This window comes from Mastomys coucha, unplaced genomic scaffold (assembly GCF_008632895.1).
Source record: "Mastomys coucha isolate ucsf_1 unplaced genomic scaffold, UCSF_Mcou_1 pScaffold2, whole genome shotgun sequence".
In the NCBI taxonomy this organism is placed as follows: Eukaryota; Metazoa; Chordata; class Mammalia; order Rodentia; family Muridae; genus Mastomys; species Mastomys coucha.
The window spans coordinates 3,567,509-3,594,805 of NW_022196902.1; the positions used below are offsets into that span (position 1 = coordinate 3,567,509).

The following is a 27,297-nucleotide window of genomic DNA, read 5'->3' on the forward strand; positions in this document are numbered from 1 at the left end:
AGGCGTGCGCCACCACCGCCCGGCTAATTCAAAGTGTTTTAAACAACACTTTTTCAACATGTTAATATTAAAATAAAGGGTAACAATGAACTGAATCAGGATACTAGAGGTAGAAGCTGGCATTCCTTTCTACTGTTGTCTTGAATGATTTGTGTATATAATAACATTTGAAAATCAACATTATTCTCTCTGTGGAGGCCTGTAGCCTACACTGGGAGATAGTTTGAATTATTTATAATTTAGAGAGTAGGCTAATTTTATAATTTTTTTCATATGATATCAACATATTTGTTGAATAGTTTTCATCAAAATGAAAAAAATATTAGCTAAACTAAGTAAACTGACTACATAAAGACACTAAATAAACGTGACCTTTTGATCTTCTAAGCTAGACTCTCAGAGGCCTTTTCAGAGGAGATGTATGTTTGAATTATAACCGTAACTGCGTTTTCCAGCATATTGTAGGTAAGATCCTAGCTAAGTGAGAAGGAAAGGCATATGTATTAACCTTGGCAGGCCTGGGCTTGATACCTAGGGAAGTTGACTTTTCAGGCTATAGAACTTAACATCTTCATGTGAAACAGTGGCCATTGGAAAGGAGTAAAGGAGGACATGGTTGGTGTAAAGGTTAGCTGAACATGAAGGCCTTAACCACATCTGAGTACCTAATAGGAAAGTTGTTCTGCTCTTGGAGAAAAAAAAAAATAAAGATGCAAGAGGGGCAAGGAGACAGATTGAGTACCAAAGTTTTGAATTCAGTATCCAAAGATGAGCAATCAGCTTGGTTCTTGCTTTTCATTAGTTCATCTCTGCTGACAAGCAGAGTGTTGCTCACTGAATCCTTACTCGGTCCAGTCAGCTCAGTAGTGCTCTTCTGGGATAAAATGCTATGTATATCTTCCCTCTAACTACTTGTACAAAAACTGATATCTTACCTTCCACAAGAATACACAGAGAAGATGAAACATATCTCTAGTATCATTTGTACATTTTTACTATTAAATTTATTAGTACTATGTACCACATGATTTAAGAAGCCATGTTGAAAATTGCTAAGACATTTGAAGTAATTTAGACTCCATAGAGACTTACACTATAGCTACTAACTTATGCCCAGATAGAATGAACCCTGAAAGTCTCAAATCATATTTTGGCACCAAATCACATTTGGCCAGTATTCTCTCCTAGTAATCTTGAGGCCCTAGCTATCTTCCCAGGTAAAATATAAACTTAAGAATGAAACCACTGTGATAGTTTCATTCCGGTTCTATTCATTGCTTCTAACCTTTAGCAAGTTGCTGCCTCAGTATCAAGGCAGGAAGTAGATTTATGCATTAACGCAGAAATAAAGAGGTTTTTCCTTCTTCTACTAATCTCTTTAGTTTTCTTGTTCTTCCTCTAATCTCTTCAACTCCAACTTTCCCCATTTTCATCCTTTAAGCTTGGTGTATTCAAGTATACCTATATACTCTGTTCGTTCCTGAATACATAGCTGCTGTTGTAAATGGTTTCAATTAACTCTATTATTAATATGACCCGGCCAGCCCCTCAGTAATCTGATTTATTTAACCATCTTAGCACAGCTACTGGGTGATTATTCCTAATCTATTTTTCAATGCTAAATTTGACTATTCCCAAGCTGCACTCACTACCCAGGTTACTTGCTATTTGAGTCTCACCTGGGCTGCTTTTATTTCATCAGTCTGTCTTCAGGGGCCACTTCTTTTGGCCCCATGTTGGGCACCAATTAATGCAATTAATTTACTCTGCCAGTTCTTAATATGACCGGCCAGTCCCCCAATAATACTTAGTCTTGTTGATTTATTTAATCAGCTTTAGCACAATTACTAGGCAATTATCCCTAAACTGTTTCTTTACACTAGACTGGCTGTATCCCAGCTGTGCTTCCCAAGTTACTTGCTGGTTCGAGTCTTGCCCGGGGTTATTTCTACTCCTTCAGTCTGTCCTTGGGGTGTATTTCTATGGCCCTATGCTCCTGGTCCATCCCATCTAATGGAAACTTCTTGTTCTCTTATCTTCTTTCTTCTCACCTCTCCTGTGCTCCCTATCTGAGACTCCCAGCCCAGTGACCAAAACCTCACCCACCTCTGTCTCCCTAGTAATTGACTATAGCCAAATTTCTTTAGCAATCATAGAAGATTGGCAAGCAAAGTTTATATAACATCCTTTGGTGTATGTGAGAATCTGCTCATTGGGAGTGCAAACACATCTTGGGAGCCAGTATTTAGCATTTGGCCACATAGCACCAGACTAACCCCTGAACACATAGCCATGCGCAGAAAAACGTATATTTTTAATTGAAAAAAATTCAAGTCATTATCATTGAAGACATTTGCTGTTCATTTTCCTTGGTGGGGGTGGGGGGGATGTTACTCAGATATTTTCAGAGGAAAACTATTTGACAATATAAACTTTGACTTCATGCTCTATATGCTATACCATAGATTCTGTGATGTCTGGTACATTGCATTATAGCTTCACCTTTTGTGTATTTGTAGAGACTTCATGCCACACATAACTTAATGGAACTGTTGGTAGCCAAGCACCCAGGGATACCTCCCACCCTGAGAGATGGCAGACTTGAAGAAGAGGTGATTGTTATTCTATTCCTTCTATTTATAAAAGTTTACTTTTTCAAATTTTATACTTCATCTAGTTGATATTTCTAGTGCATAACATTTAAATGAATGTAGCCAGCCATATTTTCCTGTGATTTTTTTTAATGTTCCAAATGTTGCTGTGGTGATTTGGAGTGGCAAAGAAAGTTGGACTCCATATTATTTTGTTTGTCTGATGATCTACTTGAAGATAGGCTAGATGGCTTGTAGATGCTACATTATTGCCTTAGCAGATGAAAACAGAAAAGTTACAGATTTCTCTTCCTTTCTATGTTTTCTTTAAGAGAGTAAATGTCTCAAATTTTCAGGTCAAGCTTCTCCTACTGACGGAATGATACTATGCATTATTTTAATAGAAATTCCTGATAGCTTGCTCTACTAAGTCTCCTCAGAGTATTGGCCTTTTTTAAGACCAAAGAGGAAGAAGGTGACAAAAATTGAAAGAGTAGATATGGTTGAAGTGTGTTGAACCTCAAAGTAGAATTTTTATTGGAATCAGCAAGATAGAAAATGGATTTTATAAGTATATTTAACCCTTTGTATTTATTAAAATGAGAAATTTTTATTGACAAAATTGCATACATTTGTAGATGCATACAGATACTGTGGAGTGTGGGTGGCTAACAGGATAAATTATATATCCCCATTACCTCATGAGCTTGATTTTTATAGTAAAAATATTTCACATCTACTCTCAATAGCATACTTTAACTAGTTATTGTAGTATAATTCTTTGATGTATTGCAGTCTTCCCTATCTCTGTAGTCCCTAGCAACCACCATTCTCTATTCGTATGAGTTTTAATTTTTAATCCCACATCTGAGATCATGCAGCATTTATCTTTGAATGCTTCAGTTGTTTTATTTAGTATACTATCCTTTGTGTTTATATATGATATTAGAAATAACAGAAAATTTTCCTGTTTTGAAAGCTGAAGGGTGTGCCATTGTGGTGTGTGTGTGTGTGTGTGTGTGTGTGTGTGTGTGTGTGTGTGTGTGTGTGTGTGTTTTATCACTTTTTTTCAACTCCATGTGTGTCATGCATATGTGTATGTAGGCTTTCATTCGTTGGTAAATGTGTGTGTGTGTGAATATGGAGGCCCAAGATTGAAGTCAGAAATCATCCTGGAAGGCTCTTCTGTCTCATTCTTTGAGGTAGTTTCTCTCAGTCAAATACATAGCTCACTGATAGAGATAGTCATGCTAGTCATCTTGTTCAGGGAGTCCTTCCTCTCCACCTCCCAAGGCTAGATTTAAAGGCAAGCTGTCATGTCCACTGGCATGTGTGTGAATTCTGGAGATCTGAGCTCTGTTCTTCTTATTTGTTTTGCATGTGTTGTAAGCACTGAGCTATCTCCCTCCCTCTGTACACCATATTTTTCATGAATTTTTTGTTCACTGTTCTTTTAAAAAGGTGAAGGATGGTAACAATTTTTTATTCCTGGTAGTAGTAGTCCACTAGGAATATTGTAACATTACCAGGCTAGAAAGCTAAAAAATAACTATTTCTTACAATTGTAGAAGTTGAAGTCCAGATCAAAGGGTATGTCCTCAAACCTATAGATTTAGTTTCTTTTTCAGCTCCTCTCTTTGATTTAGATGCCACTGTTTTCTTATTGCCTTTCATCCACGCTTGTAAATTCCTAGTATTTCTTTTCTTATAGGGACTCTACTAGAGCATTCCTCATATGGCCTTAGCCTACAGGCCTTTTCTCCAGATGCAGTCACACTGAGGGTAGGACTTCTACGTACAAATTTTATAGGAACAGGTTCAGTTCTAACACCTTTATTACCGTGTAACTCAAGAGTTATTTTTAAATCATGGCAGTTCTTAAAAATACTACAACTAAATCAGACAAGTAAATCTGTAAGATCTCGGCTCACTTGTGAAATATTAATGTCTTTGCATCCTATAAGGAATAAATCTTTAGGCTCTTAAAATTTTGTGGCTTCAGCATACCATTTTTTTTTCCTTTCATTGTTTATTTTAGGAATTTCTAGAATACTTTTTATAATACAAATCTTTATGTTTATATCAAGAAACTTTAAATATATGGAGTGACCACATTGTTCCTGAAACAAAATACTAAATTATGATCAAGATCTCGAGTGAAAGTTTATATTGACTTTCTGTTTCCACATAGGCCAAGCAGCTTCGAGAGCACTATATGAGTAAGTGTAACACAGAAGTTGCCGAAGCCCAGCAAGCTCTGCAGCCTGTGCAACAGTCCATTAGGGAGCTACAAAGGAAGGTACTTGTCACCCGATAGCATGTTGGATCTATTGGTTTGTGTTTTGTTTGAACTTTTTGTTTCCCTTCAAATTCTTAGCACCTGCTTGAGTGCCTGTAACACAGATATCTTAGTTACTTTTCTGTTGCTTTCACAGACACCTTTCCCAAGACAACTTATGAAAACAATTGAATTATTTAATTGGGCTTATGGTTTCAAAGGTTAGATGCCAGAGACTGAAACAGCTGAAAGCTCATGTCTTGATCTATATACATGAGGCAGAGAAAGAAATTATCCTGGGAATGGAGGTTTGAATCCTCAAAGCTCGCTTGCATGATACACCTCCTTCGAGCCATATCTCCTAATCCTTGCCAAATACTTCTACCAACTTGGAACCTAGAATTTGAACATAATAGCTTGTGCGGGCCATTCTCACTCAAACTGCCACAATCAGTATATTTACAGTTAATGGTAACTATTCCTGGAGTGGATTAGTATGTTAATGAGTCTACTATGTTGAAATTCTGTTTTCTTTTAAATTATGGTGAGTTCTTTTTTATGTTGGATAAATAACGGTTTGTCCTTTAGAGAAAGCATAAAGACTTCTGTAATCTTTCTTTACTTCAGCAATGTATATCCCACATTTAGGATCACAGGTATTATTCCTGCAGACTAGATACTTGTCCTTTCTGAGTTTTCTTTTTTTGACACCAGAGCAAAATCTTAACAGGAAACAATGCAAGTTCATAGACTTTTACTTCAAATGTTTTATCAGTTGTTCCCCGTGTTATGCTTCCTAATTCATTAATTACTTAGTGTCTAGTTCTACTTTTTATATATTGGGTGGAATCTAGTTCAATATTCACTGATTAGATCTAACCTTTCTTTAGTGTGTTACCCTTTACACTTAGTTTTTATTTTGGTAAAAATCTTTTTAAAACAGCTTTGATACACATATTTACATAAAGTCATTTATGTAGAGTATTTCAAAGAATAGCTCTCTTGCTATTAATACAAAGAGGTATTTGCCCAATACTCACAGTTTGTATGTTTTTCTGTGTGATATAGAATCCTTTAAGAATAGAATTTATCAATATTTTTTCATATCTCCTTTCCCATTGAATGCTAAATATATGCAGTAATTGATCAGTTTTGGGCCTTTTTTTTTCCAGATTCATTCTAATTCTCCTTGGTGGCTAAATGTAATCCATAGAGCAATGGAATTTTCTGTTGACGAGGAACTTGTTCAGCGGGTGCGAAATGAAATAAGCTGTAACTACAAGCAACAAACTGACAAGCTCTCTATGTCAGAGAAGTAAGGCAATAATATAAAACTGAATCACCGTATACAAGTGTTCAGATCATTTAGTATCAGGAGGTGCATGCAATTCAGTGTCCCAACATGTACTTAGGAACATCTAGGGTTTATATCTAAATTAAGTATTTAAAACAAAAATATTCGATATAACAGAGATCTTTTTTTCTTCTGTTAGCCTTTTGAAATATTCTCCTTTTAGAGCCTTGAGGGTCTGTCTATTCTTTGTTGCTGTTGTTGTTTTATACATATTCTTGTTGGTTTGAAATCCAGTCTCTAAGTAGCCCTATCCTGAACTCATTATGTAGACCAGGATGTTCTTCACTTCGCAGATCCACCTGCCACATGCCTTTGCCTCCCTGTGCTGGGATTAAAGGCTTGTACTACCACATCTACTTAATTACCTTTTATTTTTTCGAGACAGGGTTTCTCTATGTAGCCCTGGCTGTTCTGGAACTCACTCTGTAAACCAGGCTGGCCTCGAACTCAGAAATCCACCTACCTCTGCCTCCCAAGTGCTGGGATTAAAGGAGTGCGCCACTACTGCCCAGCACTTAATTACATTTTTATAACAAGAAATATGACTCATCCATTTTTCTTCTCAATTTTGTTTTAGACTATATAGTCTACTCTCCTTAAATAGAAAAAGAATGTCAGAAAGACTGTAGTCATCTAGCCTTAGAAAGCTAGAGTGTATTAGTCCTGATCTTGAAAGATACTGTGTCCTCTCTTTTAGGTCCCAAGAGTAGAATTACCAAACTCTGGCATCTTTTTGTAACAGGCATTGCATTTTATTAAACCTTGAGTACTGGTAGATACCAGTGGGTACACTGAAGGGAAGTCTCAGCGGAGTGTGTGAATTTGACTGTTTCTCTAACACCATGGTTGACACACATTTTCTAAGGAGACTGACTTCCTCTCTTTGTGTTGTGTGCTGCGCTGTGCTGGGAGTAAGGTTCCGTGACTGCAGAGGTCTTCAGTTCTTACTTACAACGCAAATGGAAGAGCTCCATAGGTTCCAGAAGCTGGTGAGAGAGGCTGTGAAGAAGTTGGAGCAGCCTCCATCCCGGGAAGTGATTGAGTCTGCCACCGTTTGTCACCTGCGGCCAGCTAGACTTCCTCTCAACTGGTTGGTGTCAGAGGAAGTTAGACAGGGTCCAGCATGGTCTCAGAAATGGTTGTTCATAAGTTGAACCAGTTTATCTTAATTCAGACACATGGAGATGTATTTTTCAAACTAAAGCAAATCAAGGATCATGTGCTTTTGAAAACCATATCATTTTTTTCTTATCTTTCATTTGTTAAAAAAATGAAATAGAAAATGCTGGGTTTTATTGTTTTAGAAATATGTTATTGCTGGTCATATCTGTAAATATTTCTCTGATAATCTCTTTCAGCTGTGTCTTTTGTAAAGCTGATGAATTATTCACAGAGTATGAATCAAAGCTATTTTCTAACACGTAAGTTCACTGATTATTACCCATGAGGAAAAGGGAACATTAACATTGCAAAGGATTAAAGTCTTGATTATGTGACTGTATTTTCTATTATGACCTTTGATATATTTTTCCTGTATTAAATCAATTTAATACTCCTTTGGGATTTAACATGCCCATTTTTTTCTCCATAGAAGCTACACCTAAGTGTTTATAAGGGACAGTCTAATTATTGTAATTGAGGAGCATTTGAGAGTAGTAGTAAGATTCTAGACTCAATACTTTGATGAATTTGAACTCAAATCCCTGACCACTGTCAAGAGCAAATTACCTCTTTGACCTTCATGAAGTGAAGGTAATAACTTAATCTATAATTATTAAATAAGAAAAAAATATATGTATAGCCATTTATCAGAATGCTAGTACATACTAAGTGTACCCAATAAAAAATTATAGCACTTGTTATTTTCTTCATCAGAAAAGTTATAGTGTTGGGATTGTACTTGGCATGTCTGTGTCCTGATTGTGGCCTTAGCTCTGTTTCCACTATGTCTTTTCTTTGGTTTTTAATGCCTGGTAATGGTGGTGGCTCAGGAGTCTTAGAATGTAATTTGTAGAGTGAGATTTGTTGTTGTTGTTGTTATCAGGAATTGAGCTCAGGAAGTACTAAGCAAACACACACACACACGTAATCTTAACCTAGAAAGCTGAAGGAAGTTGGAATATATTTTGTAAGGCATTCAAGGCCAGTCTCTGTTATGTAGTGACTAGGAGGCTCGTCTGAACTACATAAGACCCTGTCCCAAAAATATAAAACAAAACAAAAAATGAAGCACAAGACAATTTTCAGGACTACTATTTTTTTCAAGGACCTATAAATGCTCTTACTAAAGTGAAAATTACTGTAGAGTACTGAAATGGCTTCTCTGTGTTTCCTGCTGGCCTCGATCATTTGCAGTGCTAGTTCCTTACTGGCAGGTTGCAGTTAGAATTACTTGTTTCTGATATCTTTTCAGAGTCAAAGGCCAGACTGCAATCTTTGAAGAAATGATAGAAGATGAAGAAGGACTTGTGGATGATAGAGTACCTACCACGACCAGAGGCCTGTGGGCCATAAGTGAGACGGAGCGATCCATGAAAGCAATATTATCATTTGCAAGATCACATAGGTTTGATGTTGAATATGTAGATGAAGGAAGTGTTTCAATGGATCTCTTTGAGGCATGGAAGAAGGAATATAAGGTATACTGTTTTTAAACTTCTGAAATTAAAAACCTTTTTGCATTAACTTGAAAATCTGCTTTGGAGACTATATGTCATTCTCTTTATTAAATTAGTAAACAAAAGTTATTAAGCTGACACTTGCAGTTAAAATGTAAAAATATTTAATTGTATGTTTTATTGTAAGCTGCATCTTAACAGCTGCTTTATGAAACTAGCATTTTAATTTATTTTGTTTTTGCAATGGGAAATAATAACCAAATATCAGTATCAACTTTGAATATTGGGAAGCATAGTAAATATGTTTCAAGAAGGAAATCTAGAAAGCATTGCAATGGATATAGCATAAGTTGGCCTTTAGTTTTCTACTGCAGTGATTCCATTGCATTCTAATGTTTGAGATGTTCATATAATTTTTTTTATTAAATCAGTTTTCATATTTGTTGTATTTTGATCTTTGCATATGAGATGGGTATGGGAGATAGAATACCTTTACATTGTAATGTCACATTTGCATGTTGCTATTTTTGTTACTTTTTAAAATAAAAAGTTTTGTGTTGAGAAGATACCCTGTCTAAAATGCTAGTTCAGACGTTTGATTAATTGAGGAACTATGCTTTTATTAAGGTAAAATCATGAGTTCAGCATATTTGTTATAAAGCAGTGCACGTGAGCAGTTCTTTGTGCTGTACCATGAAGGAAGACAGTGTTCTGTACGGTGCCTGTCATTCCTGCACTGCTGGCTGCAGCCTACTCTCGCCATGTACTCGGGGCTTAGGCGAGTGCTTACCATGCATCTTTGTGCATTTCTCCTTTATATCTTTGCACAAGAAATGGAAAGCCAATGAACTACTACTAGATGCATCAACTGGTATCTACTTTAAAATATGATAGTGAAGACAGCTTATCAAAATATATATAGTGATTGGTAACATTTTTATGTTTTATAAAACCTGTATAACTACTTATAGCATTTTTCCAGTGAAAAGTGAGATTAAAAGTAATTGCCTACTTGACTTTGAAGGAGGAAAGAGTGATAATATCATGGCTTTCTAAGGAATTTTTCTGATTAAGTCTCTTGAATTGGATAGTTTATGGTCATTTATTTCAAAAATCTCATATTTGCAAATTATTTTGAATATCTCTTGAATTGGATAGTTTATTCAGTTAATTCAGAAATCTCATATTTGCACATTATTTTGAATATGTGAATATAATATAAAAATGTTTTAAGACAAAAAGAGTGGTAATTACATAAATGTAGTATTGGCTTATCTAGATTTTGTCTTGCCATGAAATGTTTAAGTATTCTATTCCTGAGAACTACAGCAGCATTGTCCTACAAGGTAGTTTTCTCGTGCATCCTCATTCTAAATTAGCCTAAGGAATTGCTTTTCCTTGAAGGTTAATGAAAACATGTCGGCCTCCTTGAAGCCTTTTGCTCAAAGTACATCTTGGTGATTTTGGACAATTTTAATCTCGTTTCTTGCTACTGTCTTTATGTTTCCCCATCAGTTACTTCATGAATACTGGATGACTCTGAGAAATCGCGTATCCGCTGTTGATGAACTTGCAATGGCTACAGAGCGACTAAGAGTGCGCCATCCCAAAGAGCCAAAGCCAAACCCACCCGTCCATCACATCATTGAACCACACGAGGTAGTTGAGAATCGATCACAAGAAAGGCCCCAGCAAAAATCCAAAATGTACAGAAGACGTAAAGGCAAAGCAGCGATGTCTTCTAGTAGTAGTTACTGTCATGGAAATGGGCAGTTTCATTCACATGTGGTGCATGCTTAGTGTGTCCACTATTCGGGTACATTTTGTTTACATAGTCTTCTATTTTTTAATACTTTCCATTCATCAAATCAAATAGATATTCTTGGTCACTTTCACAAGGATTTTATAGCCTCAGTTTTACCAGACTTTGAAAAACATGTTTCTTAAAAGTAACTAATAACTTTGATTTTTGCACGATTTTTCCCTTTTGCTAATAGTAGATATTTACAATGTGTACTGACAATGTGTAATCTCCATTTCTATCAGTATTCAGTCAGACTTCTTCCAGTCTTTCCTGTGGCATAACAAAAATATTACCTGTGTAAATTATTTTTAACCCTTATGGATGTTTAATAAACATAAACTTTAATAAACTTTAAACTGATTTCTTTTGGTAAGGCATTTAGACTATGATCTAGAAAAAGTTTAAGATAATTTTTATGTTATATGCTATCTTAAGTATGAATTGGTAGAGGTGTTTTTGTTTTGGCCTAAGTTTACAGCACTACAAACGTAAGAAGTAGTAAGAAGGAAACTCCTCCCATTTAACTCTCTTTCTGATGTATTGCAGAAGAGGAAGAACAGTCAGGGGTAGTGTCTCTGTATCACAAACCACTTACACCAAGCAGTGTGTTATGTCATTGTCTTCATCCCATGCATGTATAATTGAAAAGCAGCACAGAAATAGAATTCAGAGTGATCTTTATCCAATTTCCTATGTATTACTAGGCTTCTTTTTAAAAAAACTTTATGGAAGTCTGACTTCTGTTAAAAAAAAGGGGGGGGCTTTCAAACTATGTTTTCAGTATTAATCTTGTAAAATTAAGTTTTTATGTATAAATGGTATTTCATAGGACAGGACATGAGTTTGACCATTCAGGAAAATCATGCATGTGTGGCATAGTTGGACCGTCTTTGTGAAGGGAGTAATGGACTTGTTTGTCTCCAGGTTGAACAGAACCGTCTAAAGCTGGTGAATGATAAAGCTGTGGCCGCATCCCAGCTTCAGAAGAAACTCGGACAGCTTCTTTACCTAACTAACCTGGAGAAGGTATAGCTCTGAAAATGCTGTTCCCCTGCACTGTATCTCAAGAAACACTTCAGTGATGCTTTCCACTCAGAATTTCAGTCCTGTAATGAATAGCCTAGGCTTTTTTAGATGAATCAAGACTACTTTTGCCTACAATAATTATGCAGACCCTCTGCTAAACCCTCAGTTCAGCCTCTGCCCCTTCCTGAGTAAATCAGTCCTACGAAACCACCATGATCATGACCCATTATATCTCTGGAACTATCTTCTCCCTCAAGCCAGCCCATCCAGGGAAGTACCTGGGTGACCTGCAAAATTGTGGGTGCAAAATAGATGGTTAATTTGTTTTATGTGATCTGAAACAGATCAAACTAAGGTGAAATATTCAACTCTTTGAAATGACTATATAAGCTAATTTCTGGATCTTTATAGGTACTGAGTTTATGGTTTTTATTTTATCACTACACAGAAACTAAAGGATTTTGTTTTGTTTTTAGTGTTGGAATATTTGGTTAGTGAAAGCAGAAAGAAAATCTTCAGTTATCTTCAGTTTTAAAGCCTGTCTACCTTACTGACTATCTGAAACTCTTTAAAATTTATGAGAATTTTAAGGTGCTTGAAAATCTATTACAGTTTGATACAGTTTCTAGACACAGAGGTCTCAAATCAATTATATATTGGCTTTCCGGTTATTTGTTTAGTGAGATTAAGCCAGAGATGCTAAGTGGCAGCACTGTTAATACAGAATTGTGCTAAGTCACAGCTTTGCCCGGGCCTGTCCTTGGGCTACATATGCATAAGTGTACACTTGTACTGTAATAGCTAAGAAGCTATTTGTTTCAGAGCTCTAAATTTAAAGTGTTTTTAAGTTCTTTTTTCCACTAAGAAAAAGAGAAATAGAGGGTCTCATGTAGTTAGAGCTCCCTCAAGATTACCTTCAACTCCTGATTTATTTGCTTCTATCTCCCAAGTACTTGGATTACAGTTCTGTGTCACCATAACAGTTATTAATTTATATGTCTTTACAATAAAGTATACTGTGAGAATTAAATTTTCAAAAATTTAGCTCTTTGTATTTTGATTTTAAATTTACTTTCTATTGTAATTACAAGTATAGTAGCAAAATTCTATAAGCTCTGGTTTAAAAAAAAATGGTTTTCCTTTCTTTAGTTGTGTCCTGAATAAATTGCAGAAATAGTGGTTGTAGTATTAGGTAATATGTGAAGTTATTAGGTAATCTGACTAGTGAGAGAATTGAGATTACCAGCATATACCCTCCAAATGAATTTCAGAGCATGCATCAACTCCTGAATAGAAAACGTAGCTAACATGTTTTGGGATTCTTCTTTTTTCCTATAGTCTCAAGACAAAACATCAGGAGGTATTAATCCAGAGCCTTGTCCAATCTGTGCTCGACAGCTGGGAAAGCAGGTAAGATTATAATAAGTATCACAGGAATTCATAAAACACCTTACAATATATAATGTTTCCACATCTAGCTAGTCTTATGCATGTATGCAAATATATGCACTCTCTCATGACTGTGAAAGACTTTAGTTCTCATCTTAGAGGTGGGGTCAGGGCTTAGTTACAAATACATGACTAACTAAAAACCCTAGAACAACCATATCTTTTTTATTAAAGATGCATAGTTGTAAACATTTCTAGACAAGACATTAATTTTGCCACACTAACATATTTGGTAATTGAACAAAGTATAATATAACACAAGTTTAGCAGTACAGAGGCACAGTGATGTAGCTCCTCCTAACAACAGTAAAGTCTCAGATCCCATCTTTAGAGTACAGATAGCTCCTCCTAACAGGATTAACATGATTTTTCCTGTTTTGGAGATTGGAGGAAATAAGCAGTATTAGTAATTAACACTTGTGTGTATTAGTATAAAATGCCTACAAACATGATGGCACAATTTTAGTTCAATGAGAATTTTTATTCTGTCTGACTTGATTTATTCCTGCTTTGTGTGGTAAATCAGCATAAACAATATCAGAATTTGAGTTGCTTTTCAACATTTGAAAATTGGCCTACTTTAGACCATGGATTTATTTTCCCTATGGAATTAAGTGCAGAGTTAAATCATTTCTGTGTTCTGATCAGCAATAATTAAGAATAAAGGGCCTTTTAATCCAACATTTACAGAGAAAGATATTCTCAAAAGAGACTGTAAATCTTAAAAGGAAAGCTGCTACCTTAATTATTGAGCAGCAGAATAAAAGTATATAATAATGTATTACAATAGTGATGTTTGATTTAAAATAAGGAAGGGATTGGGCCTCAGGATTGTTTAGTGATTTTGTGTGTGCCTAGCATGCAGTTAGCCCTGGGTCAGGGTGTTTTAACATTCCATGCTGTAGGGGCTCTGTGTCCTGCGTTTCTGCTGATACTGTTAGAGATGCTGTAGGGGCTCTGTGTCCTGCGTTTCTGCTGACACTGTTAGAGATGCTGTCATTTGTTCTCAGAGCCAGTTTATTGACTGTCCTGTCATTCCTGCTCCTCAGTCATTTCTTTAGACTGTTGGGAAAAAGATGGACCTGCCTGGCTCTTTACCTTATGAATTCCTGTGAAAGGAAAAAGTCCTGTGTGCATATAAAGTATCCTACATTTCCAGTGTCATTTGAGGTCTACAGGATACTCAGTAGTGCTGCTGTGTGAAGCAAAGCCTTTGGTTATAAATAAAACTGAGGAGCCGAAAGAAAAGTGTTTCCAAATGAAACAGAATGAACTCCTTTTCAGAATCTATTTTAAAGCCACACTGTCTACTCCAATTCTGAGTTGTTTTCTAAGGAGATTCCTGGACACACTTCAGAGTTCTGTCTGTCCCTCTCAGTGCAAATACAGACGTGTCCAAATCCAGGAAAAAAAAACAAGCTGAGAGCCTAAGACCTATTGCCACAAAGCAGCAAACTAAGAAAATGGTCTCACAAGGGTCCACAGCATACCCACTGTGTCTCTCCAAAGTTAGCAAGTGAAACTATAAGCATGGTAATAAATCCAGTAGCAATGAGTATGTTGTCGCCACATTGATGCTCTCAGTTCTTCATTATCTTCTGATAATGAAGAGGACTAAAGGAGTAATCTGATGTTTTCTTTAAATCGGAAATGAGAACACTAGCTTCTTATAAAACAATGATAGTTGATTATTAGGGAAAATGAAGATGAAAATGTATTTCTTATAGACCAAAAATAATTTGGAAGCGTATCTTGCCATGAAGTACTTAGGAATTGGAGTTGGAAGTCATCTTTCCCTGTTTATGTGCTTAAAGATAGGAAAGTCTCATTGATCCATTTTCACCAAGGCTTGCCATGCATGTTTTTTTTTTCCCCAGTGGGCAGTGTTGACCTGCGGACACTGCTTCTGTAATGAATGCACTTCAATTATAATTGAACAGTACAGTGTGGGGTCTCATCGTAGCTCCATCAAGTGTGCTATCTGCCGCCAGACCACATCACACAAAGAAGTGTCCTATGTCTTCACCTCAGAGAAGGCAAACCAAGAGGATGATATCCCTGTAAAGGTATGGTAGGTAGGTCAAGAACACACACAGTCTAGCAATGCCACAACGACTAGTATGTCACCAAGTAAAGCACTGAAGAAAGCTGGCACAGTGAGTATAGAAACCACTGCTCAGTCTGTCCACACTAGCTGGAGACTTGAGCTTCTTCACCTCCTGTGGGAGAGAGCTCAGCACGTACTAACTAATTCAGCTAGCTGCAGTCGTCTCCACTCAGCTACAGAGCTGCCTTTCCCTGCCCTGCAAGCTGTCTCTCTTCACTACAGTCAATTTCAGACTAGGAATATAAATGTACCTCAGTGCCAGAACACTTGGCTAGCATGCCCAAGATACTGTGTCTACCGTTTAACATGGCAAAAAGAGTTTTTTAATCCAAATTTATAGTTGTTCAAGTTTTTGTTTTGTTTTATTTTGTTTCAAGACAGGGTTTCTCTGTGTAGCCTTGGATGTCCTGGAACTCACTCTGTAGACCAGGCTGCCCTCGAACTCAGAAATCCGCCTGCCTCTGCCTCCCAAGTGCTGAGATTAAAGGCGTGCGCCACCACCACCCAGCTTTTTTTGTTTTTTTTTTAAAGCTTTCCACTCATTTAGTCTAAACCAAGAGAAAATAGCTAAGTTGCTAGCATTAGCTGACTGTCACCAGGATGACACAGTATGCTTTAAAACACCATTGACTGACACTTCAGAATACTTATAAACTTGAATTTATGTTATTAACTTTTTCATGTTTTATTCAGAATAAAAAATTACTAATTCGGGGTACAAATAGGATCCACTGGACTTTCTACCCAAATGTGTCCATTTATTAAGAAATGCTTATTAGGCATTTTTGTTCTTTATTTTTCTTACATGTGCTTTTAAATATTTTTCTAATCAGACTTGGTCAAAAGGTAAATTAATATGTAAATTTAATAGGCAGTGGGACTAGCTGTATAGAGTGGACAATGGTAGTACTAATGCTTAAGCAGGAAGTGGACTCATCCTCATTGATTCCTTGACATTCTTATATTTTAAGAATGTGGCTTCTGAGTAGATTTAAGGGCAAGTTGAAATTCCTAACAGAGGTAGGTGTTTGTTAGAGTGTTCTCAGAAACCAACAGTCCAGTTAAAGGATTGGTCATTGCTTCTTGAGTAAACTTTGAAATATCAATCACATTGCTGTTCCCAGATTTGGAATGAATTTCCATTCATTCTTTCCATGCCTGCTTACATTTGATGAATCCTGTGCTCCAGGCAGTGTTCTAGGCCTTGCAGATATAATACACAGTCAAGATGTGGTTGCTGGTCTCTCTGATTTTACAGTTTGGTGGTAGGAATGTAGTGAAGTTTGAATTACAGCACAAAAACAGTGATTTTTTTTTTATAATTAAATTAAATTAAAGCCAACCTGAACTTTTCTGAGGGAATAACTGTTAAGCAACAAGATGTAAAAAACGAGTGGATTGGCCAGCATGGAAAGAGGGTAGGACTGATCCTGCCAAGAGGAAGTTCCATGACTAAGAAAGAACTCACAGTATGTGTTCAGACCAAGACAGACAAGCCTCACACAGAATTGAGTGGCTGCAGAACAATAGGCAAAACTGAAAATAAAATAGAAGGGTAGGTGAGGCAGGCTCGCAGGCTCTAAATCTTGCCCATATCTTCCTTGCTCTAGTCTAGAGAATCAGTTTGCAGGGATACAGAAGAACAAAAGTGGAAAAAATGTAGGTGTGTTAAGGAGGCCACAACAGTTGCCTAAGATGTATTTAGTGGAGACAGTGGAGTTGGAAAGAGGTGGGTAATATAACTAATATAACCGAGCATTGGCAGGTATAGCACAGGAGGTACCCTGAATTCTGATGTGAAAAATCAGACTCTGGATGACCAAGACTTGTAACCAGAGGCAAGTGGAGAAAGTAAGTTCTCTGTTGTTTAATTGTATTCAAGATAAAAGATTCTAAAGCATGTTTAAGCTCCAATAAAAGAGTAGACAGGAGTCAGTGAGAGGACTCAGCAGGTGAAGGCACATGCTGCCAAACCTAACAACCTGAGTTCTTTCCTGAGACCTACATGGTAGAAGGAGAGAACAGACTTCCCAAGTTGTCCTCTGACCATATGAGCACTGTGGCATGCGTGTGTGCACACATGCACACACTCACAAAAATAAAAGGGTAGCCTGAAGATAAGGGAAAGAAAACTAATCTGTAGTATTAGACTCTTGAAAAAATAGAGATCTCATTAAATTCAAATAGTTATAGGTTGGGCTATTGAGCAAACAAACTGTAAGTGTATGTGTGTCTTTATCTGGAATGGGATAGTTTAAGTAAGGTAAAGGAAAATATTGTTAGATAAAACTTGAATGTATATATAGACAGCATATGAATGTCTCAATATGAGATATATAAGGTTTTTAAACTAGGTACCCAAGTGTTGAACAAATGAAAGATGGTGTTATTAAATGATACCAAGAAAAGAGTTAGAGGGGAATTGAGTCTCCTGAGGAGAGTGGGAATGCAAATTTATTTGTGTTTGGGACCAAAGAAAATAATGTTGATGCTCAAATGCAGAACACAAAGGAAAATAAACATTTTCTATTTAAAAGGGCTCCCAAGAAAGTAATATGTTCAAAGGACAGCTAGGCTCTAATATGAGTGAAAAAGAACAATATTTCCAAGTTTAAAAAAATAATCTGTCTACACATGTGTGGTGGTGATGATGATGATGATGATGATGATCTTTTTTTAAAAAAAAAGAATTAGTTATTTATGTATATGAGTACATTGTTGCTGTCTTCAGACACACTAGACGATGGCATTAGATCCCATTACAGATGGTTGTGAGCCACCATGCAGTTGCTGGGAATTGAACTCAGGACCTCTGGAAGAGCGGCCAGAGCTCTTAACCGCTGAGCCATCTCTGCAGCTCCTGATGATGATCTTAAAGCACTTACACTGCCAGTAAAACATCCAAGACTGTGAGGAGGTGAATGGGAGGTGAATACACAAGTGTGAATTGTACTACAGTTTGGGAAGAATAAATGAGGAGAGGATCACAACCATAGGATTAATTCCCTGGATGAATGTGTTTTAAAAACATGTTAAGAAGTTGCAAAGTGAAGTGTGTGATGGGAGCCACCCAGAGGCTTTGTGGTCAGCGTTCTATCCCTAGAACTGTCCTTCCCGGTCCCTCCCACTTTCTCCACACGTCTGTATTCCTCTCCCTCTTATGAAGATGCTGTCTGTTTTCTCTTCTTTCTGCCTTTAGTTGCAAGTGTGCCAACAGCCACAAGTGGTATTGATGAATAAGATGAGGCAGCTCCCTCTTACACAGTGAAAACATTAATGGCAGCACCAGGAGCCAACATGAGGCAGAGCTGCTGCCATGCTTTTGCTGGGAGGTTTGGGAGGAGGTTGATCTAGTTGCCAGTAAACTGCGCAGCTGTGGCACTAGTCACTGAACCATCAGACCCAAACACCTGTTTGGCTATGGCAGCTTTCCTATACCCAGTACACTTACGTTTGCAGCTCTGTTGAGAAAGAGATGTCAGTGTTGAAATACTACTAAGTACCCTTGCTGCTGTGTATCTTTTATGGCTGTCTGAACACATGTATTAAACTGCTTATTTAGAAAACTAAAAGATTAGAGACTTCAGATAGTTTTTTCCTACCATTGACTCAGACATGCTTACATTTCTTTTTATCAAACATGATTAAATATTTTACATATTATATAAGCCAGTCTCATCCTCTTCTCCTTTCTCACTTTAATTCCTACCACTTTTGTGTTTGTTCCTATCTGCTTTTTCTGTCACCATTCCTGTCTGCCACTTCTACCTGTTGTTACTTGTCACCTCTTTGACTCTGTCACATTTATACTCTACTGTCACTTGTGCTTTCAAACATCTGCTTAATATCTTTTCAGAATCTACCCTACTCTTCTGACTTGGTCCCCACAACTTCTAAACCTTTATTGTCAATTTTTGGTAGTTAATGAATATGTAACTTTCTATAACCTTAAGGGTTTTTTTTATCTTATTTTTAAATATTCATAACAAGACTTTTGTACATAGCAGACAGTATGACAGCATACATAGTGCTTAATCGTATAACCTGAGATCATATAAAAGATATTCAGAGAATGCAAAAATAGTAATAAATAGTCCTTGGTATTTTGTTTCTAAAGATATTTTTGGAAATTGGAGACTTCACAGTATAAGGCATCTTGTAGATTAAACATAGAAATAAGATATTGAGGTCACCAGTATCCCTGTGGTGTATGTGCAGTTAAATAAAAACTGTATCATCCATAGCAACAGTGACAGTATTCCTAAGTGACCTTGGAACCTACTGGGCATCTTACAAAGTAAACAAAATTCCCCTTGCAAGTTCTGACAACTGCAAGGCATTTTGGATGTGGTGAAGTAGGCCTCCTGGCAGAACATAGCACCACGTGGCTTCTTCCATGTGTCCTGTGTTTGGCAAGGTTTCATACAAAGCACTTTTGCTTGTATAAATCGAGCCCTGATACTGAACAGGATTCTTAGTTCGTAAGTTTCTATTCAGTGCAAAATATTATGCATAGATAGACACTGCAAAACAGCTCCCTTGCCAGCCACCCACCACACATGTACTATTACTTTATCATCTTACATTGAGTGCATCATAATCAGCCAGTGTGCTTTTAGAAATAGGCTTTTCAGACTCTGTCTCAATGAGATTGGACTGATTGCAGATAGGATATAATTTGGTATCTTGGTTTTGACAAAGCATATCTACTAACTTTAGGAAAGTCTTATGCAACTTTATAGAGAAAGCATTGTATTTATATTTGAATTCCAAGACAATCAGTACAACAATAAGATGTATAGAATTCTGGGTATAACATCACAGTGTATTTTCTTTCCTTCCCCGTTTCCTCAAGTTATCAAAAGTTGGCTTGTTTGTAATTTTCAACATGTAATTAAACATCTAGGTAGAAAAAAACTAATTATGAAATTGTGAGTTTGCTTAAAGTAATTGTACAGTAACTTCATAAATCAAATATATACTTAATTGTATTTATTTAAATGTGTACATCTAAATAGCCCTATATGAGCTATCATATTTGTTATATATCAGTGTTTACTGATAAATTGAAAATAGTACTGATGTTTTTGTTTAAATGAGTATATGTAGATAAAATTCTAATTGTCAAAAGAGAAAAGAAAGTTTCTATTCAATGACCCAGTTAACAGTTGTAGTTCTGAATAGTGAGTCTGTACTTCTCTTAGTCATACTGAAAGTTCGCTATGCCATACAACAGATTGGACACACAATAGAGACTGAAGATGTAAAGTATAAATTACTTCTATTTAATTATTTCTTTGAAAAACATAGTCCTACCCCTGTCTTAGTTAGGGTTTTACTGCTGTGAAGAGACACCATGACCAAGGCTACTCTGTCTTATAAAGGACAACATTGAATTGGAGCTGGCTTACATTTTCAGTGATTCAGTTTATTGTCCTCTTGGCAGAAAGCATGTCAGTGTCCAGCCATAAGTGGTACTAGAGAAGGAGCTGAGAGTTCTGCATCTTGGTAGGAAGGCAGAGATTTAGCACTAGGATCCCTTAAAACCCACCTACACAGTGACACACTTCCTCCAACAAGGCCACACCTCCTAATAGTAGTAGCACTTTTCATGGGCCAAGCATATTCAAGTACCACAGTCCTTTTTGGACCATTAACACTATTAGAATGTAAAAAGACATTGTTCTTGAGAGTCTCTACTGTATCCTAGGCATGACACCTGACATGCAGTAGGCACTCACTAAACATGTACATGGATGGTTATAAAATAGTTCTTTGATCCAAATATGATTTTTAGCTTTTTTACAGATAGTAACTTACTTCTGAAATAATTCTGCAAATGTTTTTAAAACTGGATAATGATTTTGAGGCCTAATTATATAAATAAGATTGTGTACAGCTTTGAGAGAGTTTCCATTATGCTTTGTAAAGTAACACATAAGTGGGTGAAGAAGCCACTGTTGCTCCTGCCATGTGCTTGAGAAGTACTCCTGCTTCGCGAGGTCAGTCAGACATGCTTCAAAACTTGACTATGCTGTGCTTTCTGAAGCAGCATGGGTTTTTACCTTGATGAATGGGTGTGAATGGAAAAGACATGACAACTTGGCACAAGGAAAGAGCTAGCCTTATTCCAAATGGAAAAGTACAGGATGAAAGTCAGAAAATAGGAACTGACTTTCTCCTGAACAATCACAGGAGCTTTTGAACATTCCTGTGCACTTTACAAACTTCTAAGGAAAGCTATAGAAAAATATATTACTATTGAAGTTGTTCAAATTACAGACTAGAGAACATCCTTTTCCTTATTGGAAAGTAGAGGAAACTAAGCTGCATGAATATGTCATCATTGAAATTACATTTCTCAGAGGAAATTTTCAAAAACAGTAGTCTAGGACCTTTAATTCACATAGTATGTATGTAAGTTTTCCAAAATTACTCCAGGTAATGACTACAAGAATAAAATGCTACTGGACTATTTCAGATGTGAATGCCCCACATCTGGTGAAGGTGAACTTGTCTTCTGTGATAGGTACTGATTGGGCATCCATGGGCAGAAAGAAATACAGTATGTACAGTGGCCTGTAGTAGGAGACAGTGTCATCCATGGGCAGAAAGAAATACGGTATGTACAGTGGCCTGTAGTAGGAGACAGTGTGTTGGAACAGAGGCAGCTGCTCACTGTGGTTAATGGATACCTGATTATATCACTAGAGTAATGCATTAAAAGTTCTAAAATTACAAACATCCCACTTCTTCTCCTAAAAACCCAATTTATAGTTGATAAAAAATACAGGAAAATGGTTCTTAAATGTTTAGTAGAAATAATTAATAAAATAGTGGAAAATTAAGTATCTTGAAATGTTATAAAGTAAAAACTGATCTTTACCTACATTCTTATATTGTTCTATTACTGTGAATAATTTCTGATTTAAGTTCCAAGGAGAGCCTGTATGACCTTCAATATATACAATTTTTCCTTGAGTACTAGCAGTGGTCAGAATCCACTGGCTTTTCTTTTTGAAATATGAAGAAATTAGTATAAGTATTCTTCTCCCTCAGTCCTGTTTAGTATGTTTGATGTTTAAATATATGTGTATGTGTGTGTGTGTATGTATGTATGTGTGTGTATATATATATGTATATATAAATATACATATACATATATATATATAGGATAGTATTTATTTAATGAATGATTGATTTTATGTTAGATTTAAAAACAGGTCTACTAATAACTTCAATTCATTAATTGAAGTACATATAGCAGTCAGAACTGTGTCTTCAGCACAGAGGTAGCCAGTTAGTGTCAGATATAGTCATTAGTAATAATATTATGAAACAGGTATTCATAACTGTTTATGATTAATGATATCAGTGACTATTCCACAGGCTAAATATGGAGTAATAATCTTAAACCTTCAACATTGTCATGTAGCTAGAGAATGCTTTTACATTTGTCCACTGACTTATTAACAGTGTCACTTCATTGATGCCCAAATGAAACATTAAATCCATTCACCCCAAAACTTTTCCGGAATCAACATCTGATTTAAAAACACTGTATAAAGGATCAGAGCCAGTCCCACAGCACCCAGAGGAAGCTCAACTCCCAGGCGCTCTAACATCCCCAGGATCGAGGATCAGAGGTGAGGAGGACATAACATCTGTCCCAACACCAAGAATAACTGGAACCAGCAGGACCCAGGCACACAGGAACTCCACCAGCGCAGTGGCATGGGTTCCTTCCAGTCTGTCTGGGCTGGTGCTCTGAGCAGACCTTGGGCACAAATTTTGCAGCCAGTCCCACAACACCCAGAAGAAACTCTACTCCCAGGGGCTCTAACAGACCCAGGACCACAAGATTCCAGAATCACAGGATCACAGAGACAGCTTGACTCTGAGGAGTTGTGATACAACCAGGATCACAGGTAGGACAGGCCCCAGTCAGATTTAGCCAGAGCAGGTAGCACTAGAGATAACCAGATGGCCGGAAGCAAGCATGAAAATATAAGGAACAGAAACCAAGGTTGCTTGGCATCATCAGAACCCAATTCTCCCACCATAGCAAGTCCCAGACACACCATCACACCAGAAAAGCAAGATTCAGATCTAAAATCACTTCTCACAATGATGATACAGGACTTTAAGAAAGACATAAATAACTCCTTCAAAGAAATACAGGAGAACACAGGTAAAGAGCTAGAAGCCCTTAAAGAGGAAACTCAAAAATCCCTTAAAGAACGACAGGAAAACTAAAGAAATCACAAAGGGAGACAACCATGGAGTTAGAAAAACCTAAGAAAGAGATCAGGAGTCAAAGATCACTAACAGAATACAAGCATCACTAACAGAATACAAAAGATAGAAGAGAGAATCTCAGGCACAGATGATATCATAGAAAACATTGACACAACAGTCAAAGAAAATACAAAATGCAAAAATGTCCTAACCCAAAACATAGGAAATTTAGGACACATTGAGAAGACCAAACCTAAGGATAATAGGTATAGAAGAGAGTGAAGATTTCCAACTTAAAGGGCCAGTAAATATCTTCAACAAAATTATAGAAGAAAACTACTCTAACCTAAAGAAAGAGATGCCCATAAACATACAAGAAGGCTACAGAACTCCAAATAGATTGGACCAGAAAAGAAATTCTTCCCATCACATAATAATCAAAACACCAAACGCACTAAAAAGAAAGAATATTAAAAGCAGTAAGTGAAAAAGGTCAAGTAACATATAAAGGCAGACCTCTTAGAATTACACCAGACTTCTCACTAGAGACGATGAAAGCTAGAAGATCCTGGGCAGATGTCATACAGACCCTAAGAGAACACAAATGCCAGCCCAGGCTACTATACCCAGCAAAACTCAATTACCATAGATGGAGAAAACAAGATATTCCATGGCAAAACCAAATTTACACAATATCTTTCCACAAATCCACATCTACAAGAGATAACACCAACATATGGAGCAAAACTACACTCTAGAAGAAGCCAGAAAGTAATCTTTAAACAAACCTACACAAACCTAATTCCACCTCTAAAAACAAAAATAAAAGGAAGTAACAATTACTTTTTCTTGCTTTCTCTATATGAAAATAAATATTACCAACATATCCGAGTCAATTGAATTCCAAAAATATGAGGAATTAGAAAATTGTTGGCTGCCATCCAGTGGTCTCTCTAATTTGGTAATTAGAGAAATAGGTCCAATATTGTACAATCCATATATACTTTCTGCTTATTTGTATATGACAGTGTCTTGCTAGGTTCCACATAATGGTCTTGAAATCATGCTTCTCCTATCTCAGTCTCTCCATTAGTAGTATTGTTTATTTCATGTTTTTACACTATACTATGGTTTTCAGAACACCTTACATATGTCAAAAGTTTATACAGCCAAAAGAAATGTAGACAATTAACTTGAGAGGTGGTTTGTAAGAAAACAACAAAGAGTGAGACTGAATTCTTTGCTTGATGTTTATAACTATTGTATCAAGTTTGAAGAAGATGACTTTATAAGTTATTCTTTCTCTGAGATGAATGCTTTTCCAAATTATCACAACCAGTGAACCAGATTCTCACCCTCACCTAATGTCTGTGCCACTCTCCAAGCAGAACCATTGTTCATTGAAACAGTTGGTGAATGACTTTATGGATAGACCATCTTAATACACACACCATTTCTTAAATGAATGTAACCTGTTCTCTGTGGGCTGAGAATAAAGTCACTCACTCAAGTCAAATAGCTTTGACCATAGCAGGAAGTCTGTATCCAAAAGTCGTGCCTACAATTCATTCCTTGGCACAGCAGAACTGTCAACTCTCAGCTTAGCTGTGATGGAGGTAAAATCCTTTGGTGATGTGAGGGTCATTGAAGTACAGCGTTTTTACAATGAACTCCAATGTCTAAAAATTGTTCTTATTTTGGGCTTGTACCACAGTAAGAGGCAAGACTTTAAGCTCTACTAAAAACAAAACAGAGACAAAAAGACTTTATCTAATTTTGTTCATTTAAAAAAATACTAGTAGTGATGTATTATTTTAGAACATACATTCAGTATGTTCGGAGTTATTTCAAATTTATATTGAGACAAATGTATATATTTTCAGTATTACTGTAGACAAGCATCTACATAAAACTGTTCAATTGCTTGTTGTTTTATATTATATCAAACAATTTTTATAATACTCATTTTTATTACACTATTTTATAAATTTTAAAGAATATGACAAAATAAAAAATAAAAGGTTAAAAAAAAAGAAACAGAAAAACAAAAGCAAACATAAAAACATTGTACATAAGTGAAGTTCAACACATTCTATTTGATGGCAGTACCTTAAATATAGAGAAATGTGGAAAAGGTAGGCCTGGAAGTATTTTACATCATTTAAGTAGAATATCAAGATGGATGCTATGCTGTCTGTGGTCCACAGATCTCTTGATAGCCTTCTAGTTCATTCTGACACTGCAGCTACTGGACGTAAAAGCTCTATGAAGTAAGTCCACAGTGGTAGCCAAGCAGATTAAGTAGATCAGGTTAATCTTCATTATAAATAAAAGAATCCACTGTAGCTATTTTCTTTTCCTTTTTTTTTTTTTTTTTTTGAGTACTACTTTCCACTTTTTGTTTTTTTTTTTATATAATTAATTTATTTTACACTCCATATTCCATTCTCCACCCCCCCATCCACCCTCTGACTGCTCCACATCCCACTCCTCTTCCCCAACCCCTCCCTCCATCTCCACATGCATGCCCACACCTCCCACCCCACTTGACCTCTAAACTCCCTGGAAACTACAGTCTCTTGAGGGTTAAGTGCATCATCTCTGAATGAACACAGACCTAGCAATCCTCTACTGTATGTGTGTTGGAGGCCTCATATCAGCTGGTGTATGCTGTCTGTTTGGTGGTCCAGTATTTGAGAGATCTCTGGTGTCCAGATTGAGACTGCTGGTCCTCCTACAGGGTCTCCCTTCTCCTCAGCTTCTTTCAGCCTTCCCTAATTCAACAACATATGTTTAATTTTTAAATATATGTGTATGTATATATTTTTTGAAAAGTATTTTTTATTTATTTGTTTATTTATGTAATTACACTGTAGCTGTCTTCAGACACACCAGAAAAGAGCATCAGATCCCATTACAGATGGTTGTGAGCCACCATGTGGTTGCTGGAAATTGAACTCAGGATCTCTGGGAGAACAGTCAGTGCTCTTTATATAATATGCATGATAGGCATGTTTTATAATATAATTATAGATATATCTATATGCAGAAAAAAAGAATAGTAGTATTGTAGAATTATAATGTAAATTTTTTCATCATAGAGTCAAGTAGAAAGATTGAAGTTACACATCAAAGAATATCTTCCTAATCTTCTACCACTGAGCTTTGCCTTCAAATAGGTTTTCTATATATTAAGTGTGTAATTCTAACATTTTTTATAGGAGTGTATAATTTTACCATATTCAATCCCAGTTCTCACTTGTCCTCCTCCCATTCCTACTCATCCCCTTCATAGAATTTTCTAAGCACCCAAATCTAATTTTCTCTCTAATTATCTTTCTGTTTTCTAAGACAACTTTACACAGTATTTATTTATCCATGAAATCATCACTAACATTCTTCATTCTCTATTATATAGACAGCTTCAAGAAATTTGTCAAAAAATATGAAAGGCCAATTCTAAAATTCTCAGCTTTTTATCATGAATTCATTTTGCCTTAAAAGTGATGATATTTCTTCTACAGTAGAACTTGACTAGATGTGTTTCTGATATACTACACTGTACATTTATTTTACATGCATAAAATATCTGTTAATATATAGTAGACAAAATCTCTAAAAATATGGCTTCCTTATGTAAGTAGTCTAAACACAAATGCCATTTGTTCTGTTAATAGATCATGTTGGCTTTCTATGGTCTTCTTTAGGACTTTTAACTTATAATTCTACAAGTGGAGTTAACAGAATCATTGGAATCCCCAGAGGGGGGGATGAATAGACTCACACTCATATTCTCATTCTCTCTCTCTCCTTCCCTCCCTCCTTCCCTCCC

At 36.4% G+C, this 27,297-nt stretch overlaps 1 protein-coding gene across 4 annotated transcripts in view; it reads left to right on the forward strand.

Moving 5' to 3' along the window:
- Shprh (SNF2 histone linker PHD RING helicase) overlaps positions 1-27,297 on the forward strand; it is a 72,923-nt gene that overhangs the window by 28,627 nt on the left and 16,999 nt on the right. For 2 of the 4 annotated variants that reach the window (XM_031380383.1, XM_031380381.1), the window contains exons 16-25: positions 2,520-2,612; positions 4,783-4,890; positions 6,042-6,184; positions 7,140-7,313; positions 7,582-7,644; positions 8,637-8,862; positions 10,357-10,500; positions 11,570-11,671; positions 13,010-13,081; positions 14,998-15,186. In XM_031380383.1, the coding sequence (XP_031236243.1) occupies positions 2,520-2,612; positions 4,783-4,890; positions 6,042-6,184; positions 7,140-7,313; positions 7,582-7,644; positions 8,637-8,862; positions 10,357-10,500; positions 11,570-11,671; positions 13,010-13,081; positions 14,998-15,186 (1,314 nt within the window). Of the gene's footprint in view, positions 1-2,519; positions 2,613-4,782; positions 4,891-6,041; positions 6,185-7,139; positions 7,314-7,581; positions 7,645-8,636; positions 8,863-10,356; positions 10,501-11,569; positions 11,672-13,009; positions 13,082-14,997; positions 15,196-27,297 lie in introns of all 4 variants that reach the window. The other 2 variants (XM_031380385.1, XM_031380384.1) reach the window with 2 other exon arrangements.